The sequence below is a fragment of the Motacilla alba genome, chromosome 8, assembly GCF_015832195.1.
Source record: "Motacilla alba alba isolate MOTALB_02 chromosome 8, Motacilla_alba_V1.0_pri, whole genome shotgun sequence".
NCBI classification, from domain to species: domain Eukaryota; kingdom Metazoa; phylum Chordata; class Aves; order Passeriformes; family Motacillidae; genus Motacilla; species Motacilla alba.
The window spans coordinates 18,736,476-18,757,615 of record NC_052023.1 but is presented as its reverse complement, the minus strand read 5'-3'; the positions used below and the strand labels follow the sequence as shown (position 1 = coordinate 18,757,615).

The following is a 21,140-nucleotide window of genomic DNA, read 5'->3' as shown; positions in this document are numbered from 1 at the left end:
GCTGCAGCGAGAGCCGGGAGCGCGGCCGTGTGAGGGGCAGCGGCGCGGGGCGCGGGCGGCTCCCGGAGCCCGCAGTGCCTGCGGCCCGGAGCGGCACGGGCCGTGAGCCGCCCAAACCGGGAGCGGGGAACTTCGGCAGCCACTGACACGAGCGTTTTGTATGAAGCCCATCACAAATTTATTAGAGAATGGTAGGGCAGGTTCGAATTAAGGTACGGACCTCTCAAGCGGAGCATTACTGTGTTGTCCGAAGAAACAAATTGTTCACCGAATTTTGAAGATCGTATATGGGCATAACTTCGTGCATCAATTGCAGGTTGATTTACCCATGGTTGGCAAAGGGTAGTGCTGCACATCAAAACCGGGTGAAATCCTGGCCCCGCGGAAGCTGGTAGGAGAACTTGAATGGAAACCTCTCACGCTTGAATGGAAACCTCTCCCACCAATTACAATTGTAAACTGTGACAGAAGAGCACGCTACTAATAATGGTAGTTTTAATAGCAGCCACATGTTCAATAACACATTCATTACAAGTATGCTTTAGGTGAATGCGCTTTGTTAACACCAAACAGAAGGTGGCTCTGAGAGGTCCAGAAGAGTTTGCTTCAAGGTGTGGAATTGCTGCTGAACTCAAAAACGGGCCCTGGTATTTCAGTAAGCACGCTGATGTACCTGCTTGTAGATGCACTCACGAAATTAACCCTTCAGATACACGATGTATCACAGGTTAAACTAAATACTTGAAAAAGGGAGCTAAGAGGGTATTCATTTTATGAATTTAATTATTTTCCTATTCCTTCCAGGGAAAAAGGCTTCATTTTTCAGCAGATTTCAGTTTATCAGCCTAACCTAGGGTACATGTGTCTCATATGCTTCTCTACAGAACTCTAGATATTTGCAGCTGGTTTGAATGGAGTTCATAATGTCTTTGCTCTGATCTGTTTCATTTTTTTAATGAATAAACTTTAAGTAACCCAAAAAAATTCAGTCCGGTGGAGTTTTTGGGGTTTTTTTTGCTTTGCAATCTCCATATCAAATTTGCATTTGATTACAAAAGACTAAAACCAATACTGTGATACTACTTCAGTACCTTTTCTTCTGTCCCATGGAGAACTGCTGATCAGAAGTTTACATTAGCCTTACCTTATGCCATGATCACCAGGCACAGTGCTCATTTTGCATATACAACAATTTATTTCACCTTGTCTGCTTTGGCTAATAACCAAATATTTTCCTAAGTATTCATTTGTCACACCAATCATTTTAGGTAGGTGTTCATCGTATTCCCTGTTGGAAGTAGAAATATATCCTATAGGTACGGTACCATATGCTCTCTTAAAATGATGCCTAAAACACTGACACAACTAATGATAACTACTAATGACTAAAACCAGAGGTAAACTAATGAGGGGCATGACATACCAGCTAGACATGCAACATAACAGCCAAGTAGCATCTGCCAATTTGACTTAATGGTATTTTTTTTTCTTACATTAGGTAATATAATAATACAGATTATAATCCATGTTTACAATGTCAAGTAACACTTCAGAAGTTCATATAGACCATTTTGATACAGCCGCAGAGAGAGCAAAGGCACTCAAAACACTGAATAACATCAGGAGTTGGGGAGTAGAGTGTTTCCCAGCAGAGCTCTATATAAAAAAAAAAGAGAGAAATTTGTTAAACCCATTCCTAAATAGTTCTCTTTATTGCTATTATAAAAGCATAGAATTTTTCAGAGAACTCTTTTTCTATTAGCCCTGTCTTCTATGTAGACACTTCTGATGTCAAAAGATCATGTGCCACATTTATATCAACACATTTTTCAGAGACAGTCAGGGTCAAAAGTATAAAGCACCTATGTGGTCCTACTTCATTTTTGTTAAGACTATTTCCTTTATTTTGTTGCACATGTGTTCTCAAACATTTATTCAGATGTAGGAACTTTGACAGCTTTCAGTTTTCTGTGACATTTATAGGAAGTAACCAGTAGAAAGTACAAAGGAAAAGTTCTTACCACTTGACTGCCGCCTGAGTAAGGAGATTGCTGAAAACAAACAAACAAACAAATTTAGAGAGGTGTTCCCAGCCAATGGTTTCTGACACAGTTTTTTCCTGTGATCAACAAGATTTTAACAGCTTAACCCACACGTGGTTTTAAGTTGTTCAAGAGGAAGGTTGAAGTAATATTAATACAGAATACAGTTCTCTTCCAACCAAGTCATCCCAAAATTTGTCTACACACCACCCAAGTTCTTTGTTTACTGAGAAAAGAAGATTAAAGGGCTGTGATGAAAGTATTCTTACCGGTTTCCCAGAGTAGGTGCTTCCTGAGCCAGAGCCTCCCTGTGAAATAATTATGAACCGTTTAATTTTCTCATACAAGGCTGCAGTGAACAGTGTCCAAAGAGCACACAGCAATCTTGAAAATTCCCTGGATATTAGCAGGTGTGATAGTGATTTTGGTTTTACCATTTTCACTGCACTTTCCCCCCCCGTTTTAATTGAATGGCCTAAATAAGCACAGCTATGTCCTTTTTATTGCAGGAAGAGTTTCAGAGAATGGGTCAAAGCAATGTGTCTTGTCCGAACTACAGAGTTGGAAACTGAAACAATTACCCTGATATTTAAATGCATCATTCTTACTAGAATGACCCAAGTGTGTTCCTCTGAGTAAGTAACAGAGTATATCAAAACTTTCCTATGGGAGGAATAAATGCTGCCTCATCCTAAGGTTCAAGATTGAGCAAAATATTCCAGTTTTTATTGGTAATTTTTCTCATAAATTTTTCATTATAACATAACTTAAAATTTCACCCTTATTGTTGTTACATATCTTAAAACCCAATATCCCCATTTCTAATTTGGTAGTGGAATACTGGAAGAAGAATATCCTTACAGGCTTTCCTTGAAGACTGCCTCCTGAGGAAGAGGAACCCTGAAAAAAGACACCTGTTTTTGACTCTAAGTCTATTTGTGCTTAAATAGTCTTGCTATCTGTAATTAAAGACCACAGAATAATGAACACTGTTTTGTATCCAGTCATCCAAAAATCCCAGGCAAAACCTTATCTGAAATACATATATTTAACATTTTCTGTTATGTGTGTTCTTTCAAATGTTGTATTGGACAATTTAATACAAAATTCTCACGAAAAAAGAACTGGTTTATGGTTGTGTTTAATATATGGACTAGAAAAAATAATAAGATCCAATTAAACCATAATTCTCCTGGTATCAGTCTATGGTTACATTTGGGGAAAAAAAGACAGAACCAACAAAAAAAATGCAAATTATAAGAGGCCTTTACTCTACAGCCCCTACTTAAAGGAAACTCTAATAAGAAAGGTAGTTCAAAATAAAAGTAAGTACAGAAAAATTAGATGTTCTGAAAGCATCTCATGCAGTTTTCTGGTGAAGTGGCTCTGCTTATTTGAATGGCATTGCCAACAGGAAATGTTATAGTCATTAGGTCTTTAAGAAATGCCATCAAATACATACAGAAAATGTCTCACCTTTAGGATTCATGTATTAGAAAATGTAACATTTATGATCACTTTTTAATAACGAGTGCATCTACTCTATAAGAGACAAACTTAAACATTTGTATCAACTGCTATTGAGTGGCAAGAGTGAGGTCCAAATTACATAGCAAAAAGAGTAGTCTAAAATGGTAGAAGTTGAAAAGATGCATAATTAAAAGGTGACTACTATTTCCTTTGAGAAGAGAAAGTGTTTTCTTCAAAGCACAACATAAATACTTAAGACAAATGCATACAAAATCAATGAAAAACTGAGCTCAGAGAACAAAGTGTATTATTATGAATTTAAACAGAAATAGCTGTTCAGAAGTTCCTTACACACATACACACACACACACACACAAATCCAGTGGCCTCATTCTGTGATTACTAGAAGTTCAGCTACACAGTAAAGTGCTGTCTCAAAACTGTGTGAAAACAAATATTGTGTTTGTACTTGTTGAGAGTATCCCAGATAAGTAAGTCATGTGCCACTCTTTGCATATTAAAGTAATTATCTGTCTAGTCCATACCTAACTTGATATCATTTTTTAGCAGGTGTATAAGAAAAGAGAAAGGTACATTTGAATGTTTTGTACTTACTGGTTTACCATGTTGTCTGCCTCCAGATGGATATGAGCCCTGTAAGAAGTCAATCAAACTTGTATTAATTGAGTGTAAAATCTCTCACTGTCCCAAGACAATTTCTGCAGTACTTAGGACAAGATTATTTGGATGTTCTTTGAACAAAAAAAGGTAAATGGGATGCTTAAAATTTACACTCTGTACTACACACCACAACAATGGCAATTTGAATCAAGAAAACAGTGTTATGAAATACAGCCTGGCAACTACAGTATGTTCAAAGGAATATTTTACTCAGAGCAGTAACTCATTGTAACCAAATCTTTTATTCACCTTACTGAAATAACTTCAATCTGTATTACCTCCACGGTTTAAACTTAATAAAATGGCCAAATTATCTGTCAGCATCAAGTAACTGATCTAGAAACTATGTTAGGAAAGAATTTGAAGTGATGGGATGGAAAGAGAATACTCACCTGCCCACCATATTGGCTGCCTCCTGAGGGATAAGATCCCTATTAAAAAAAAAAAAGCAGAAATTTAACAGCAGTTACTTTTGTTTTTCTGTGAGAAATGAAACATCACAGGACTTTTGACAGGAGATCCCAGTCATAGTCTGGAAAGTATGTTAATCTAAAAAGATGCAGTGAAAGACTTCTGATCTAATGCCTCTAAGTTCTTCAACAGCTGAAAGTAGTAAATTGGGTGGTCACAAAACATCTGCTGAGACCGTTCTGTTCTATAAATAAATGGCTCAAAAGTGTCTTACATATGGCTCTATTCAAGAGGAGAAAACCAGTTGACTGTATTTGTGATTTTCTACTATGTCAGACATGTTTGGAGAGCACCATGTGTATTACTGTAAAGACATTGGTAATATTAACAAATAGGTAGTTTGGAAAAAAAATATTTGTGGCTGTTAAGAATCCTTTCCATTCTACATGAGATTATGTTTTTAATAGAGTGATACTGAACTCCAATGCTTGCCAGTGGAGTAAAAAGCAATTCATTTTTTTAGTATGGTAGAGTGAGACATTTCAAACACAGTAATACTAATGAAAAATAAGCTCCATCTTTTGAGTTAGCCATGCATTTCATCTATCAGCTATTTGCACTAGTAACATTTCTGAATCAGTGGCAAACAGTTTGCATAAGGTACATGCTTAACAGGAAGAGTTGAGGAGATCTGAAGAGAAAAGTAGTGTTGTGTGCAACACACCGGAATTTATGTTTTTAAAGTAGTATCTATTGGTTTATTCTGTACCAAATTTTCCAGGTATTTAGTGTAAATATTAAAATAATCACTTGAGATAAGAGGCATTCTGAGGTAAAACAACTAAAATGATGATCTATGGAATTTCTTTGCATGCAAATTTGTTCATGCTACTCCATTTTGAGTAGACTCTAGCTACTGACAGTCCCAGTTTTCAAATATTTATTAGGAGTAAAATGACCCTAAAAAACTGTCAGTATATGTACTGCATGATATTTTTTCAGCTGATAAATTGCAAATAGAAGTAAGATCTTGGAAACAAAGAAAATTTGCTTGCCTGTCCACCATACTGATTACTTCCAGGATATGAACCCTATAAAAAGAATGCAAATTTTTTATAAACATTTTTTTTTAATAGCAACAAATTTTTAAATGGCAAAAAAAAAGATCCTGGACCTAGTATGATAAACAATACTCATGACACTGATTAACTGGAAGAACTTTACACAGTTACTAATGCAGTGGCAAATGACTAATTATGCACACATCATATTGTTGGTTTATGCAGTGAGATGAACCCTGTGAATGATTCTTCAGTAATTTTTTAAGGTAAGAAAGCTTCTATAACTACAAAGTAAAACTTTGGCTCTTGTATATAGAAGGATATATATGAAATGTCAAGAGTGATTGAATAAAAGCCCCATACACTCTCTGGAATTATTGTACCTATCCCTGTGACTAAACTGAGCTCAGCATTTAATGGCTGCTGGCACATATGACAACTGAGCCATGTTTATTCCTGAGGAACTAATCTGTGTAGATGTCAGAGACAAACTGCCTACCTGTCCACCATGGTAGCTGGTTCCTGCGAAAGAGCCCTGCATTCAACAGAAATGGCAATGTTTACTCTGTGTTAACTTCAGTGTCACACAGAAGAATTCCAAGAGAACAAACTGACCTATTGCAATGGCCAAGTCATTTACACTGCTTAGTATTATTCTGATTCATCTTGGTTTATATGCCAAGGAATATATACGTGTTTATATATAATGAGTATATAACTGAGTAGTATTATTATGATATAATTTCTATTTTTATAAATTCTAATTTATATGTTGTTTTCCACACTTTTGATTCTCAGAATTGGCATATATACCATGGGTTATATATGGGGCATGTCATTTTACTTGGTTACACAGACCAATAAAGAGAAGTAGTGATCCAAGCAACTTTTGACTGTACAGAAAAACTACAACTGAACCCTCTGTCAGATGTAAACTAACTTGATCTCAGCAAAACAGTAGGGGGGGATTTTGTATGTTTCGGGTTTTTTTGGCATTTTTTTCAGGAATTTGCTAAGAAATAGGAAATATACTAATTAGACAGAAAAAATGGAAATAGCTTTAACTTTTTCAAATGTGTTTCTCCGCCCCATTCTGAAAGCATTTGGAGCCAAGATTTTAATCTAAATTTCACCAGTTCAATCATACTATTAATAACTATCATAAGATCAAAGTCCAAACCCAACAGGTACACAATGAGACATTTGTGAAACAGATTCTTAGAAAAGTCCCAGGCCTCTCTTACAAACTGAGTAGCTAGTTTTGAATACAATACTATGGTTGCAAGTCACTTATTATTTTTGCCTTTAGCAGGTTCAAATTTGCTCATTTTAGCATAATGTGGAAAAATATTTCATCATGCATAGAACTTCACAGACAGAATTATTTCAAGAAGTGTAGTTCCTTGGGAATTTTCCAGTATGTGCACATACTATGAAAAATATATAAAGACAAAAAATACTTACTGAACCTCCACCGGGGCACACACACCCACCCTGTACAAAACACAACCAAACTTACTTTCCTGGTCTATCATTGGAATAGGTCTCTGAATTAGTAACCAAACTCATATTCTGCTACTCTAAGAAAATGGATTATAAAACACTGCTCATCAACTTATCAAGCTCCATTTTAAAAGGCAGGTTTTTTATCTCTCCCCTGCCCTTTTAGGCTAGCTGTGTATTTACTGATCAAATTTTTAAATAGAATCTTCTAACTTCTCATTTAAAATTTACAATAAAGACCTACTCACAAAAGGATAAGTAAAAAATTCTGAATAGCAATACATCTATTATTTTATTTTCCCTTGAGGATACCAGAGCAACTAGAATTTTCCCAGGGAAGTGATCATAGCACCAAGCCTGTCAGAATTCAAGAAGCATTTGGACAATGCTCTCAGGGACATGGTGTCATTCCTGGGGTGTCCTGCACAGGGCCAGGAGTTGGATTGGATGATCCTGATGGATTCTTCCAGCTAAGCATACTCTCTGATCTTATGGATACATGCAGTGCTCTTTGGATGACTTCCAGTGGAGGCCTCTTAGGTAACTTCTACTCTGGTAAAACTCAGAGGTGGCCAGGTGTTCACTATTCAGTGTCTCACTTTCCAGATGCGATCTGGATGAAATGTGTGACTGGAAACATTTTTTGTGAAGGAAAGTTACACAAAGCAATTTGTGAGTATATGAGACTAGCAGAACCATAGAGTGCAGAGAAAGAAAACATACCTGTCCACCGGACTGTCTGACCCCTGAAGAAAAGCCCTGGAAGAAATTAGCAACTTAATTACTTCTGTGTTACTGAGTAACATTCTCATTTGTTCTCCGTGGTTCTCAGAATTTCAAATTGCTTCCATTTAAACAGAACACAAAAAATAATCTTCATAAACCGTGATATGTTGAAGAAACATTTCAATGCAATGTCACAGGCCCCTACATCATTTGCTCTTAACATGATCTGATATTCCAGACAGGCTCATATTTAGCAATCCTGCTTCAGTCTGGCTTAAAGCTAGTCTATCTGAGAATGTTCATCTTTTGCAAAAATTACCAGTCTGTTTTCCTGATGAGCTGTGTACCCAAACTGCAAGTACCATGAAAGTAGAGGTTTTACCTGTCCACTATACTGGCTGCTTCCCAAAGAAGCTATACCCTAAAGAAATGAAAAAGCATTTGTATTTGTTGCACTTTCTTTAGCTCATGACCTGTCACAGAAAAACACATTTTTGTCTTCCTTGGATTTAAGTGCCACAGAGACATGAACATTTACTTTATAACCATACTGAAATCCACTGAAAGCCTTTACAGTGGCTGCTGTTTAAACAGAACAATGAACTTTGAACCAGAGTCAGCTTCAGGCAGGTGGGAGTAGTTCTGCTGCCAGGGACTGTGTGCTCACAGTAGCCTTCCATACTTTGCTTATATGGCCTGACACAGCAGAGTCAGATATTCATCTATTCTGCCTAAACACTGTTTTGCTGTAAGAAACTCCTTTAAAAATACTCTGATTTTCACAAAAAAACAAACAAAAAAAACCAAACAAAAAACCCCACAACAACAACAACAAAAAAAACCCGAACAAAAACACCAAGAAAGAAAAAGCCAACAATGGAGAAAACAACCCATAAACAGAAAAACAATTCTCACCTGTCCTCCATAAGGTCTGCTACCATAGAAAGATGGACCCTGTAGCAAAGGTGCCAATTATTTCTCAAATCAAAAAGCTTCTTTAAGAGCTTTTTAAAGAAACACTATTTTTTTCCTCTGTTGCACAATGAAAATGACAGGAAGATAAACACTCAGCTTATTGCTTTATGTGTCACTCCATATTAGAGGCTATACCTCCAGGCAGCACTAGGAACTCTGTCATCTTTCATTTCACAGGGGCATGAGGAGTCTTAGTAACTCCTCACCTTCTCCCCTCTTCCTATTTTAAACCATATCAGATATCAACTCTGATACTGCATTTTTCTGAAGGAAATGAGGTAGAGGAGGGATGAATCTGCTTCCTTATTGTTAGAGCTAAGAAACCTTGACAGCAACAGGGCAGGTTGGAGGGTAGAACAAGGCCAGAACTGCATTTAATACTACAGAGGCAGCAGATCTCCATAGTTTTTGTATTGCTTCAGAGCATATATCTTTAGATACCTATCTGTTATCAGATAAACAGAGTTTTCAGAAAATATTTTTTTTTAGTTAATTTAAAAGTAGCAAGTTTTGGTGTAGAGCAGGAAGAGGTTCTCACCTGTCCTCCATACTGGCTGCCTCCTGAAGAAGGTGAACCCTGAACAAAAAAGAATTGAATAATCTCCATGTCCATGTCATTGTACTCCTTTAAACCATGCTCCATGTGAAGGAGTACCCAGTTTCCTTCACTCCAGAACTGTGAGTGGATTGAACCAGACTGTGCCAAAATGGCTGAGGCTCATCTGCATTTACAATGATGCATCAGAAATTCCATCTTAAAAACTCTGCCGTGGCTTGGGATCCCATACATTTATAACCGTTATATACTTAGCACAAATTAGATAAAAAATGGACAGAACCCCCCAAACCAAACCCCAATCTCTTTAAAATGTTCTTTTATCCAGAGAACTGCCAAATCTCTTTGATAAAGTAGTAAATGCTACAAGGGAAGATTATTCACCTGTCCACCATACTGGCTGCCTCCTGAGGAAGGTGAACCCTAAAAATAAACAAAAAATCAAACTGAAACCTTGTTACACCTGTTTCATAAACTCATTGAATAATTTCATAAGGCTTTAAAAATTCTGGTTAGATTCATAAAGTACTAATTTATTTCAGAGACACATGATATCTAGTCAGGCAAGTTTCAATAGTCAATTGAGTCAAACAGGTATTTCACATTCTATTTTTTCTTAGTCTTAGATAATGATCTTCATCTGAACTTGTTTTGTTTAATCACAGTAGCATCAGAACACTACAGAGAAAGATTTGCTGAAAAGATTTTAGATTGAATTAAAGCTAAGATAGAGTCAGTCAGGTGGACAGTAAATAAACTACAAAAATGGGGACTATTAATGCTTACTTGTCCACCATACTGGCTGCCTCCGTAAGAAGATGACTCCTGGAAAAAAATTGGTAATTAGTTATTTCTGAATATCTAATTAATGGAAAGAAGTGGCAAAGATGCCTGTATTTTGTTATTTGAGTGTTTGTGAGTAATTGTCCCAAAAGAAACTCTGTTTTTTTGTCTTCCTTGAATTCACAATATTACTAGAGTGTATAGACCACTGTCAATTTTCTGGATATATTAAACCAAGGTCCTTAATAGGGGTAAAATATTTATTTAAAAACATAATATAAAATATTAAAAGTAAGAACTTACATGTCCTCCATACTGGCTAGCTCCAGAGGAATATGAATCCTGTAAAGAATACCAGATGAGTGAATTACCTGCAGTAGGATTTCCTTAAATCAAAACATGACTCTGTCAGGACAACAGGAGCAAGAGAGCAAGGTAAGAGGGAAGACAGGTGAGTAGGGCTTTCAGAATGCTTTAATAACTAGGATTTAAGTGGAGCAAGCTAATTTGGGAAAATACCTGCGATCCTTAGCAAGGTGGCGGAAAAAGACATCGTGCTTTGCTTGTGTGACATGTTAGGAAGGTTAAAGTGACATTCTTTCCTGTTCTTTCTCTGCTCACTTCTGGAGAATGACTTTTTTAATTTGGAAAGCTGAATACTGGGCCAGAGCTAGCAGTAAAATATTGGTGACCTAACAGGACTCTGAAAACCAAACTAAGAAAATGTGCTGAAACCTCATACAACAAAAGGTCTCTTTAAAGAGGGGAGATTGTTTTTTTTTTCTTCGTAATGGAATTAGGTCAAATAGGAATACAAAATGATGCAGTTTGATTCATTCTTTCTCCACACGTGGTTTTTTTTGGGTTTTATTTGAGCTTCATTTTGCAAGTTTCACAAAGCCAGGCTCTATTTGCTAAAAAATCCATTGTTATAATTTTTAGGACATATCTAACTCAATGATGAATTTCACTTGCTGGGCTTTTGTTCTTTTTACCTAGTTCCTATATAAAAATTGAATTTACCTGAATGAATAAACAATCATTTTCAGAAGTGGCAAACTGCCTCTCTTTTTGGAATGAATGCTTACCTGGCTGTTGTACTGGCTGCCTCCAGAAGCAGATGAGTCCTGGGGAAAAATGCAAACACCAAAACCACCGATTATTTTGCTCTAGAAGAAGTCTCTTGTAGCAAAACTTCTTGAAAGATAGTGGTACATAAATACTAATACTAAACTTTCTTGCAGAAAATTATCTAAGAGCAATAAAATCACATAAATCCATGTCCTTTGGGGATATCTTTATATAATTCCAAGGAAGACAATGGAATTGACTCCCAAAGTAAATATTTGCACTGTTATCGACCTGTGTTTGTAACAATATTTTTCATTGTAAGACTTGTCTTTGAATGAAAACTGTTTCAAATGGAAAGGGAAACTGGGAGTGCTGCATGAATGTTCTGTGTGCATTTTTTAGTTACAATTAAAAAGAATGCCCTGAGTGTATTTTTAATTGTAACCAAAGTAGGTTATTTTCACAAGTGTATGACTTCTGTTAGGCACTGACTCTTATTATCCTCTCTAGCCATTATATTGATAAAGCAAACAGAAGACACACTTAAGAGCTGATGAACATTACTTACATTTGCAGAGGAATCACTTCTGACTAAAGTAGGGGATCCGCTCTATAAAGGAAAAAAAGAAAAGAAAAATTAGCCTTTGGACATAAACTATAAATGAAACAAAACCTCAGAATGTGTGTTCCATGGCATTTCAAAGGAAGAATATCACAGCCTGAAATTAGTTACATTTATACTTCACTTACTTTTATCAATTTGCCAATAGAGAAAATAACCAAATAGCCCTTTTTTGGCCCAGAAGACCATAAATCATGAAGTATCATATTGTATCTACCTATAACTAATTGCCTAGGAAATAAGAGTATTTCCAAGTGCAGGAATGTCCTTTACATGCTACATGTTGATTGTCCACATATGATTTGCTTTGAAAACAGGGATTACCCTATTTCATAGTGTTTATATAATTTCATGTAGACTTAAAAGCACAAGTGAGAAGTTGCTCCATTTTTTGTTTTGTTTATGTTTTAAATTTTGTAAACATTGTTTTTTGATACAAATTTTTATGATTGGCAATTTTATAGACTGAATATTATTTTAGCTTTCTTTCATGATAGGTCTTCTGTCAATTAATTTTGCTATTAAATGCAATCTTTTTAGGCCTTTTGAGAAGAGAGACACATCTCTATAAATACTATATAGCAACTGACATCACTGCTCAGAAATGCAGCTCACTGACAGCTTTGGAGCTTCCTGGCTTTTATCAGAAATAATGTGGCCAGCAAGCAGCCCTAGGGAAGTGATTGCCCCCCTTCACTGATTGGGCACGGATGAAGCTGCCACCTTGAATCCTTGCTTACTTTTGGGCCCCTCAGTAAAAAAAGGAACTTGAGGTATGGGATTGTGTCCAAAAATGGCCAAGGGGCTGGGGAAGGGTCTGGAGCACAAGCTTTGTGAGGAGCAACTGAAAGTGCTGGGGTTGTTTAGCCTGGACAAACAGAGCCTCAGGTGGGGCCTTATTGCCCTCTACAAGTCCCTGAAAGGAGGCTGTAGCCAGGGGGGAGCTGGTCCCTTCTTTCAAGTTACAAGCAGTAAAGAAAGAGGAAATGGCCTCAAGCTGCTCCAGGGCAGGCTAACACTGGGTTTAAGGAAACAATTTCTTCCCTGAAAGGATTATCAAGCACTGGAGAGGTTGCTGGGGAAGAGGCTGAGTCACCAGCCCCAGAAGTATTGGAAAGACAAGTACATTTGTCACTTGGAGACATGGCTAAGTGGTGACCTCACAGTGCTGGGATAGTGGTTGGACCTGAGGCATTCTCCAACCTGAATGATTCAATGATTCTGTAAGACTGAATCTTGATAAGAAATAACTCCCACCATATCAGAACCATCTAAGTCACCAAAGGAACAATGAATGTAAACTTAAGAGTACATTCAAATAAGTTGGAAATAAATAGCATCTCACATAATTTTCCTGTTAGATAGTTTAGTAAAAGAAAATCTATAATGAACAAGTAGCACTTACAGAATTTGCCCCAGAACAATCACATCCACCCTGTAAAGAATGCAGAAAGTGTTTAAGATGTCAAGAGCATAGAACTGAAATGAATCTTAATTACAACTCATATTACTTCTACCATCCAAGGCAAGCAAACCATAAAGCTACATTTTAACTGCCCAGCTTCTAGAACTGACTCTGTTTCATCCTATGCAACTGTTCCTGCACTTATTGCTCTGATGGGGCAACAAAATGCTCATTTTTTTATCTTCAAATTTTATTACCTACCTACAATTTTTACCTTAAAAATAATACTCAGCAAAAGGATGAATATAAAATTCTGAGTAGTACCACAGAAAGCAATTTTTTTTTCTAAACAGTCCAGAGCACCTGGAGTACCTGCAGTGCTGTTTCATGTTACAGATGATACAGAAAACAGGTGATTTCTACTCTGATAAAACTAACTGAGAGGTGGCCAGGAGTTCACCATTCAGTGTCTCACTTTACACTTTCAATATTCATGAACTTTGTTTAGTGCCAAAGCAGGTACAGAAGCTGAGGTACACGTGCCCAACAGTTACTGCTGGCTACTCTGGCTTGCAGGATGTCCAACTGACAAATAGCAAAAGAAAACTCGGTGTTGCTGAGGCTTTGGGCAAGAAGAACAGTGGTGAAGGAAAACAGTTCTTGTAAAGGAAAGATGAGAGAAGTCAATTACAGTGCCTGACACTAGCCCAGCTGAAGACTGTGGAGAAAGAAATTCATACCTGTCCGCCAGACTGGCTGCCTCCTGAGGAAGGTGAACCCTGTAAACATTACATTCTTGTTTAAAGATTTTTCTGTGACACATGCATTTAAATACAAAGTATTGTCTTTTACTCTTTTAACTATGTTTGGAAAGATCCATTTGGTTGAGAAAGCAATTTTATCTATACAAAGATTAATGAGGATAAAATAAATCACAGAGTTGTGTGGAAACTTAGGTATTACCAATCTGGTAACATTTTCTTGAAATATGTACATTGGGGGGAAAACCCCTCACAATAACAATGAAGAAGAAAAATTTCCCACCTGCCCACCATACTGGCTGCTTCCAGATGAGGATGAGTCCTGAAAAAAAATAAAAATCACTTACTTTATATTTAAAATTTATAGATTAATGCCAAATATTTATTACTTTCATTTTTCCTGGTGTTAAAACATCAGTTAATACAGTAATTGTATTTTGATTACTCTGCTTTCATTTGGAATTTTACATAGGGCTATGTAAGGAAGAATGAACCAATCTTTTTCATTCACAGCTTAAAAATTGCTGTAATACAATATGGAGCCTCAAACTTTTGTATGACTGATACTTCCGGTCAAAAATACTAAGATTTAGTATTTACCTGTCCACTGGAGTAGCTACCACTTTGAGAAGATGACCCCTGCAGAAAGAAGACACAATTTATTTTTGCTTGAAATGGCTTCTGGAGAACAAGACTGTTGTACACACAAAATTTTTAGGTTTTTTATTCAAACAGTTTGCAACTTGATTTCACAAGACATGATGCCAGATGTCTTGAGAAATTCTAGGAAATTAATGGTTTGGTGTCATTTACTCATTGGGGTATTTTTTAAATAGTACAGCCATTTTGAAAGAGAACTGCAAATAATAAATAAAATAGATGCTTACATGTCCACCTGACTGGCTGCCTCCTGGGGAATAAAAATCCTGGAAAAATGTATTTAAAATGAAATTACATGGAAAAATCAAACCCCAAAAACTGGAAAGACCAGAGTGGAAGAAAAACACTCCTCCTTGCATGTCCACATGCCTTAATTTTCTGCCATGGATTGTTCAAGAAAAACAAAAAAATCTACTGTCTTTCTATATAAAACAGCACATGCCCTTCATGACTATTGATAATTGCTCTTTTGGTGGAAGATATTCTCTAGGATGCAGAAGTTGAAAGAGTTAAATCTCCAATAAAACAATTTCTCAGTCTGTGTCATTAGAATAAATACAATATGTGCCATGTAAAAATGATAGGAAAATGGAAGCCTTCTTAAGTAAGTCATACAGCACAACAAACAAAGGGCTGCATTTAGAATAAGTGCTGGAAAAATCATGGTATTGGAGCTCTTTGCAGTCAGCCAATGATTTAAAAAGTGCAAGGACCTGAAAAATCAAATTGTGCTATCACAATTGAGATTCAAGGGTACACCTCAGCATCAGCTGGGATTTCTAGCAGTACTTAAACTCTTTAACCATATCCTTCTTCCTGCTGTGCTTGAGGGCTTTCTGTCCCACACTGGAAATGCTTCAAGGCTTCCACAGGAGATGGAATTTAGGTGCTGCAGTTGCCAAGCCCTGGCACTGGCACTACATAAAGGAAGGATTGCTTACCCGTTCACTCTGGCGGCTACCAGACAATGAGGAGGAATCCTAAAAAAGATCAGAATCTAGTTATTGCCATGACAAATATTACTATTTCTTTCTAAGCAAGGGTGGGAAGCAAAGGGAGGTACTGCTTGTGGGAAGGTTGAAGATATAGGCTGTAGGATAAGCAGTCTAGAAATTCTTTCTCTGCTCATTTCTGGAAAATGGAATTTTTTTCTTTTGAAAGCTGAATCCTGATATAGTAAAATAAAGGAATGAGGTCACATCTCAATTTATTTTATTTACTCCAGAATGTTTCAGGGGAAAACATCGGCATTTGCAAAGCTGTCTTGATTTTTCAGCACAACCAAGGTGTGGTACACATCTGTTGTTACACTTTAGTTTCTTTCAGAGGGCTTCTTGGACCCTCTGTAGTATCAAATTTTAGCTGTCTTGAATATCCATACAAAAATTTGGTTCAGAAACTGCACTAAAGCTATTGACACAGTATACTTATGACTAAAGTACACAGCTGAATTTGTAATTATTTGCAGAGAGCAATTTCCCACTAACTAGGACCCTGGAAAAGACTTAAAAATGGTAAAGTTTTGTAAATGGCTTCAGCAGATTTAGTAGAATATACACGTTAGTCAGGAGAAAAGGCATCTTTTCAAGACAAGCAGGCAGTTTTCACTACACTACATGAAAACAGACCATTCCTATGCAATATGCAGTTAAAGGAACGTGAATCATATGTCTGGCATTGAAAAAACAAACAAAATATAGTGTGACTTGGGGATGGAAAGAGGGAAGTAGTCATGTACAAACATTGATTTTTGATGGAAATTGTGAAATAAAAAGAGCTTTCTTTGAAATTGCTACTTCTAACAACAAATTTTAAAAAAGTTTGATTGTTAGAAGTTGGAACTGTTGTAACTGCAATTTTAATTTGAGAAGTCCTTATCATGTATAGCACAATCACGTGACATCAGATAAGGTAAAGGTCTGTGTAAGCACCTAGATACTTTAAAAAGTAGTGAATGAAGATATTGATATTTTTGAGAAGAAATGCTTACACTATCTTCAGTTTCACTGGCTCCCATGGAAGGTGAATCCTGTAAATTCATGGAAAAAACATTTATTTTCATGTAAAAATGTCTCTTACATGTTCTTAATTGTGGGGAATATAAAATAGAAGAATAAAACTAAGTAAGTACTTAGAATCTCAAATTTTACCTAAACTAGGGAATGTGCAAGAAAAGAAAAAATAGTTAACTTTACCTGTTGCCTAAGCAGAAGAGGCTGGGAAAAAGCCCTCCTTGCGAACATGCATTTTTATAGGGAAAAACTTTTCAATGAAGTTAATTTGCAAAGTTATCATTCTTTATATTTAAAAAATCCCATTATTTAAACTTTCAACAGCTTCTGCATAAGTAAGGTATGTAAAGTAAATGCATGAAGTATTTTCCTTATGAGTGAGCTAACGTATGAACAATAAAGTTCTTAAAGCACTGAATAGTCACTGGGCTAGACAAAGTTGAAAAGAGCATACACAGTGCATCATGTTCTCTACATTATGGAAACATTTGGAGTTGTTCCAAGGGTAAAGAGAAACAAAAGTTAAAATGGCATTTTCATGTTCATGGTCACTTAAAAATAACTGAAGCATAGAATCCAATACACATAAGAACCAACACAGCAAGTTTAACCTTTTGATGTAGGAGACAAATAACATTTACCTGGCCATAAGTCTCAGAACCACTATATACAGAAGATCCACCCTGTTCAGAAAACATAAATAATTTTCATAATGCAAATAGGTGCTTTTTTTTTTTCCCTGCTTACTGTAGGGATCTTCTTCTGGCAGATTTAAAAAATATGATTATTTATTTGGTTATCATAACTGTTAAGCAACTCAGAGTTATGTCCCTGTAAAATACTAATGTTATATATTTTTTAACTCAGATAGCAATTCCACTTTTGAAGAGACCTTCATCTTGCAGGTAACTCAAAGCTCAAAGGTAACTCTTCTCATTGTTGAGAAGAATAACTCTTAAAGGCTGGAGGCACCCCACCTTTCAATGCCCCATAAACTTTCAGGCTACTTAGCTTAAAGAATATACAATTTTACTCATTTCTCAAATAAAAGATCACTTTCATTAGAATATAGTGAGAACTGAAATACAGCCATAGCTGCATATTTACTTCACCAAGGGTATTGGCCTCAGCAACATTTACACAAAGAGGAAAAGAGTATTTTCCTATGGAGAAATAGAGTATTTACCATAATCCTATGGTCATAGGATTCACTGCCGCCATCATAAGCAGAAGACCCTCCCTGCAGAGAAAATTAAAAAGTTAATTAATTTGATTTTCCCAATAAAGTGTTTTCCATCTTTCAAGACAGAATGCGAGGAAAATAAAAGAAGTCTTATCTCTACAAAGAGGAAAGTGCACCTACCTGTCCGTAAGATCCACCAGGATAGTAGGAAGGCCCTCCCTGCAGAGAAAACATAGAAATTTACTTCTTTGTAGCTGAATGTTCTCTCAAATAATACTTTCAGGCTGCTCCTGAGCAGGCACGGTGACCAGACTATTTACCTGGTTACCAGAGTAAGAACTGTGGGAAGAACCTGGGCCGCCCTGAAAGAAAAACACAGACCAGCTGTTTTCCTGCAGATGAGAGTTTAAATACCTGAACATCAGGTTCTCCCTATGCCCTTTCTCCCAGTTTTAACTAATTTTTATATGCCTAAGCAAAACTCAAGGCCATTGTTTTTAAAGTGGAAGAAATCTTCAGGCAGCAAAACTTGCTGAAAGTTGAATTCTGCAAAGAAACTGCAGCGACCTTTCTGTACTGTTCTCTGTACTGTTCTCTGTCAAGCTCCACACCACCAGGTTACATCAGGGTTGATTTAATTTTTCTACTCTAAGGGATAAGAGTCAGGTCTGTAATTTAATATGTCCCAGCACCCACAATACTGGGAGTGAAGGAACCAGGAGGATGGGAGTCTGTATTATCCTGGTGAGGGAGGAAGAGCTACTACCTGTCCATAGGATCCTCCAGGATAGAAGTAAGGCCCTCCCTGTGCAGAAGACAGAATGGGTTACTGGTTTATATCTGGCTACTCCTTCAGGGAAGGTTTTAGATGGAGTTTCTGAATAGGGCATTTTATCTGAATGTTTACCTGGTAACCAGAATATGTGCTGTGTGAAGAACCTGGGGCTCCCTGAAATGAAAACACAGACTGGCCATTTGCTTGCAAACCGGATGGTGTAAATACCAGTTCATCTAAATCTCAATCCAGGCCAATACTCTTAAGCAAGAAGGGGCTTCTTATCACTAATTTTTAGTTAGATGAAAGATCATTTCATGGAAGTTGGAAGCACAATTTAGTCTTTTTCTCTGACAGATTTCATGTTGTAAGGTACAGACAGCTGATACAATTACTAGTGTTGTGGTAGACACAACTCTTGGGTGTTATATTTCACTGCAGCCTCTACATGGGAAATACAGGAATGAAGATAAAAGAATTATGTTATTTCTACAAGAAAGAAAGAGCACCTACCTGTCCGTAAGATCCACCAGGATAGTAGGAAGGCCCTCCCTGCAGAGAAAACATAGAAATTTACTTCTTTGTAGCTGAATGTTCTCTCAAATAATACTTTTAGGCTGCTCCTGAGTAGGCACAGTGACTAGAATATTTACCTGGTTACCAGAGTAAGAACTGTGGGAAGAACCTGGGCCGCCCTGAAAGAAAAACACAGACCAGCTGTTTTCCTGCAGATGAGAGTTTAAATACCTGAACATCTGGTTCTCCCTATGCCCTTTCTCCCAGTTTTAACTAATTTTTATATGCCTAAGCAAAACTCAAGGCCATTGTTTTTAAAGTGGAAGAAATCTTCAGGCAGCAAAACTTGCTGAAAGTTGAATTCTGCAAAGAAACTGCAGCGACCTTTCTGTACTGTTCTCTGTACTGTTCTCTGTCAAGCTCCACACCACCAGGTTACATCAGGGTTGATTTAATTTTTCTACTCTAAGGGATAAGAGTCAGGTCTGTAATTTAATATGTCCCAGCACCCACAATACTGGGAGTGAAGGAACCAGGAGGATGGGAGTCTGTATTATCCTGGTGAGGGAAGAAGAGCTACTACCTGTCCATAGGATCCTCCAGGATAGAAGTAAGGCCCTCCCTGTGCAGAAGACAGAATGGGTTACTGGTTTATATCTGGCTATTCCTTCAGGGAAGGTTTTAGATGGAGTTTCTGAATAGGGCATTTTATCTGAATGTTTACCTGGTAACCAGAATATGTGCTGTGTGAAGAACCTGGGGCTCCCTGAAATGAAAACACAGACTGGCCATTTGCTTGCAAACAGATATTTACATAGGAGAGCCTACTGTGAATTTCTATTCTTTCAAATAAAACTTCACAGCAACCACTAAGAGAGAATGCTGGTTTTTACTTTTTTTTAGAGATAAGGAAACCTGTAGCAGGTTCTGTCATTTCCCGTTCAGGTTAAAAGATTTGAAAGTAGTACTAACATTTAGTTTTACTTTTCTAATCTCAGAATCCTATGTCATACCTTGCAGACTCCATGTTTTATAGCTGATCATGACCTTGATGGCCTTTTAAAAACTGCCAAAATACTGGGCTTTCAAGGTGTAAAGAGTATTTAGGAGAGCATGTTTTTCAGCTCATCATTTAAAGGAGAATATTTACCAGTACCTGACATTCACTGTAACTGCCATTTCCCCCTTATATAAAAAACAGGGGAAGCATTATTCTGTGGTCAGACTGCTTCCTCTGAGACTATTTGTAGACTAAGATCTTGTCTTTAAATGAAGCTTGGAGAAAAAGCAGAATAATTGCAGTGTGAGGAATTTGGGGATCCACATGCATAAACTCATTTCTCCTTTGAAACAAGATGGTTTAAATATGTATAGCTCCGACTCTTAAATTTGTAGTATTCTCCAGGTTTGAAGAGACTTTTGTGTAACTCACAGCTTTTAAAACTAGAAGAAAGCTTTTTGCAAGAATTTTTCTCTTCTACTGAAGAATCTTCAAGGAATCAGAATAAACTAAGTTGGAAGAGACCCAAGAGGATTATCAGGTTAAATTTCTGGTCCTGCACAGGATGAGCCCCAAGAGTCACACCACGTGCCTGACAGCATTGTCCAGTTGCTTCTTGAACTCTGTCGGGTTTGGTGCAGTGACCACTGCCCTAGGAAGTAGATCACTCACTCTTTTATGTAAGATTTATGAATGGTAGTTTATTTGTACCTATACATCTACCTAGAGCTGCATTTTACTATTATTAGAATGTAACCTGTCATGGCCTATCTGTTTACATGCTACTGTAAGAACTGTAGCTGCCACATGTAGAGGACCCTGGAGAGAAAATAAAGACCATGAAAGCAAAGATCAAATCTACTGCTACATAATTTATCATAAATTAATTTGATCAGCTGATACAATTGCAAACTGGAAAATAAGTCT

At 36.9% G+C, this 21,140-nt stretch overlaps 1 protein-coding gene across 1 annotated transcript in view; it reads right to left on the bottom strand.

Moving 5' to 3' along the window:
* Positions 1-39: 39 nt before the first annotated feature.
* Positions 40-21,140, bottom strand: part of LOC119703989 (hornerin-like) — a 47,844-nt gene continuing 26,743 nt past the window's right edge. Inside the window, exons 33-66 of the mRNA XM_038144551.1 lie at positions 19,938-19,979; positions 19,797-19,835; positions 19,351-19,392; positions 19,211-19,249; positions 18,830-18,871; positions 18,689-18,727; positions 18,243-18,284; positions 18,103-18,141; positions 17,926-17,979; positions 17,381-17,422; positions 16,718-16,756; positions 15,669-15,707; positions 14,955-14,993; positions 14,668-14,706; positions 14,351-14,389; positions 14,047-14,085; positions 13,307-13,336; positions 11,848-11,889; positions 11,297-11,335; positions 10,512-10,550; positions 10,212-10,250; positions 9,810-9,848; positions 9,408-9,446; positions 8,810-8,848; positions 7,892-7,927; positions 7,130-7,159; positions 6,165-6,200; positions 5,660-5,695; positions 4,586-4,624; positions 4,128-4,166; positions 2,904-2,942; positions 2,312-2,350; positions 2,022-2,051; positions 40-1,656 (exon numbers count right to left, since the gene is read on the bottom strand). Coding sequence (XP_038000479.1) covers positions 1,558-1,656; positions 2,022-2,051; positions 2,312-2,350; positions 2,904-2,942; positions 4,128-4,166; positions 4,586-4,624; positions 5,660-5,695; positions 6,165-6,200; positions 7,130-7,159; positions 7,892-7,927; positions 8,810-8,848; positions 9,408-9,446; positions 9,810-9,848; positions 10,212-10,250; positions 10,512-10,550; positions 11,297-11,335; positions 11,848-11,889; positions 13,307-13,336; positions 14,047-14,085; positions 14,351-14,389; positions 14,668-14,706; positions 14,955-14,993; positions 15,669-15,707; positions 16,718-16,756; positions 17,381-17,422; positions 17,926-17,979; positions 18,103-18,141; positions 18,243-18,284; positions 18,689-18,727; positions 18,830-18,871; positions 19,211-19,249; positions 19,351-19,392; positions 19,797-19,835; positions 19,938-19,979 — 1,383 coding nt within the window. The 3' untranslated portion in view covers positions 40-1,557. The remainder of the gene's footprint in view (positions 1,657-2,021; positions 2,052-2,311; positions 2,351-2,903; positions 2,943-4,127; positions 4,167-4,585; positions 4,625-5,659; positions 5,696-6,164; positions 6,201-7,129; positions 7,160-7,891; positions 7,928-8,809; positions 8,849-9,407; positions 9,447-9,809; positions 9,849-10,211; positions 10,251-10,511; positions 10,551-11,296; positions 11,336-11,847; positions 11,890-13,306; positions 13,337-14,046; positions 14,086-14,350; positions 14,390-14,667; positions 14,707-14,954; positions 14,994-15,668; positions 15,708-16,717; positions 16,757-17,380; positions 17,423-17,925; positions 17,980-18,102; positions 18,142-18,242; positions 18,285-18,688; positions 18,728-18,829; positions 18,872-19,210; positions 19,250-19,350; positions 19,393-19,796; positions 19,836-19,937; positions 19,980-21,140) is intronic.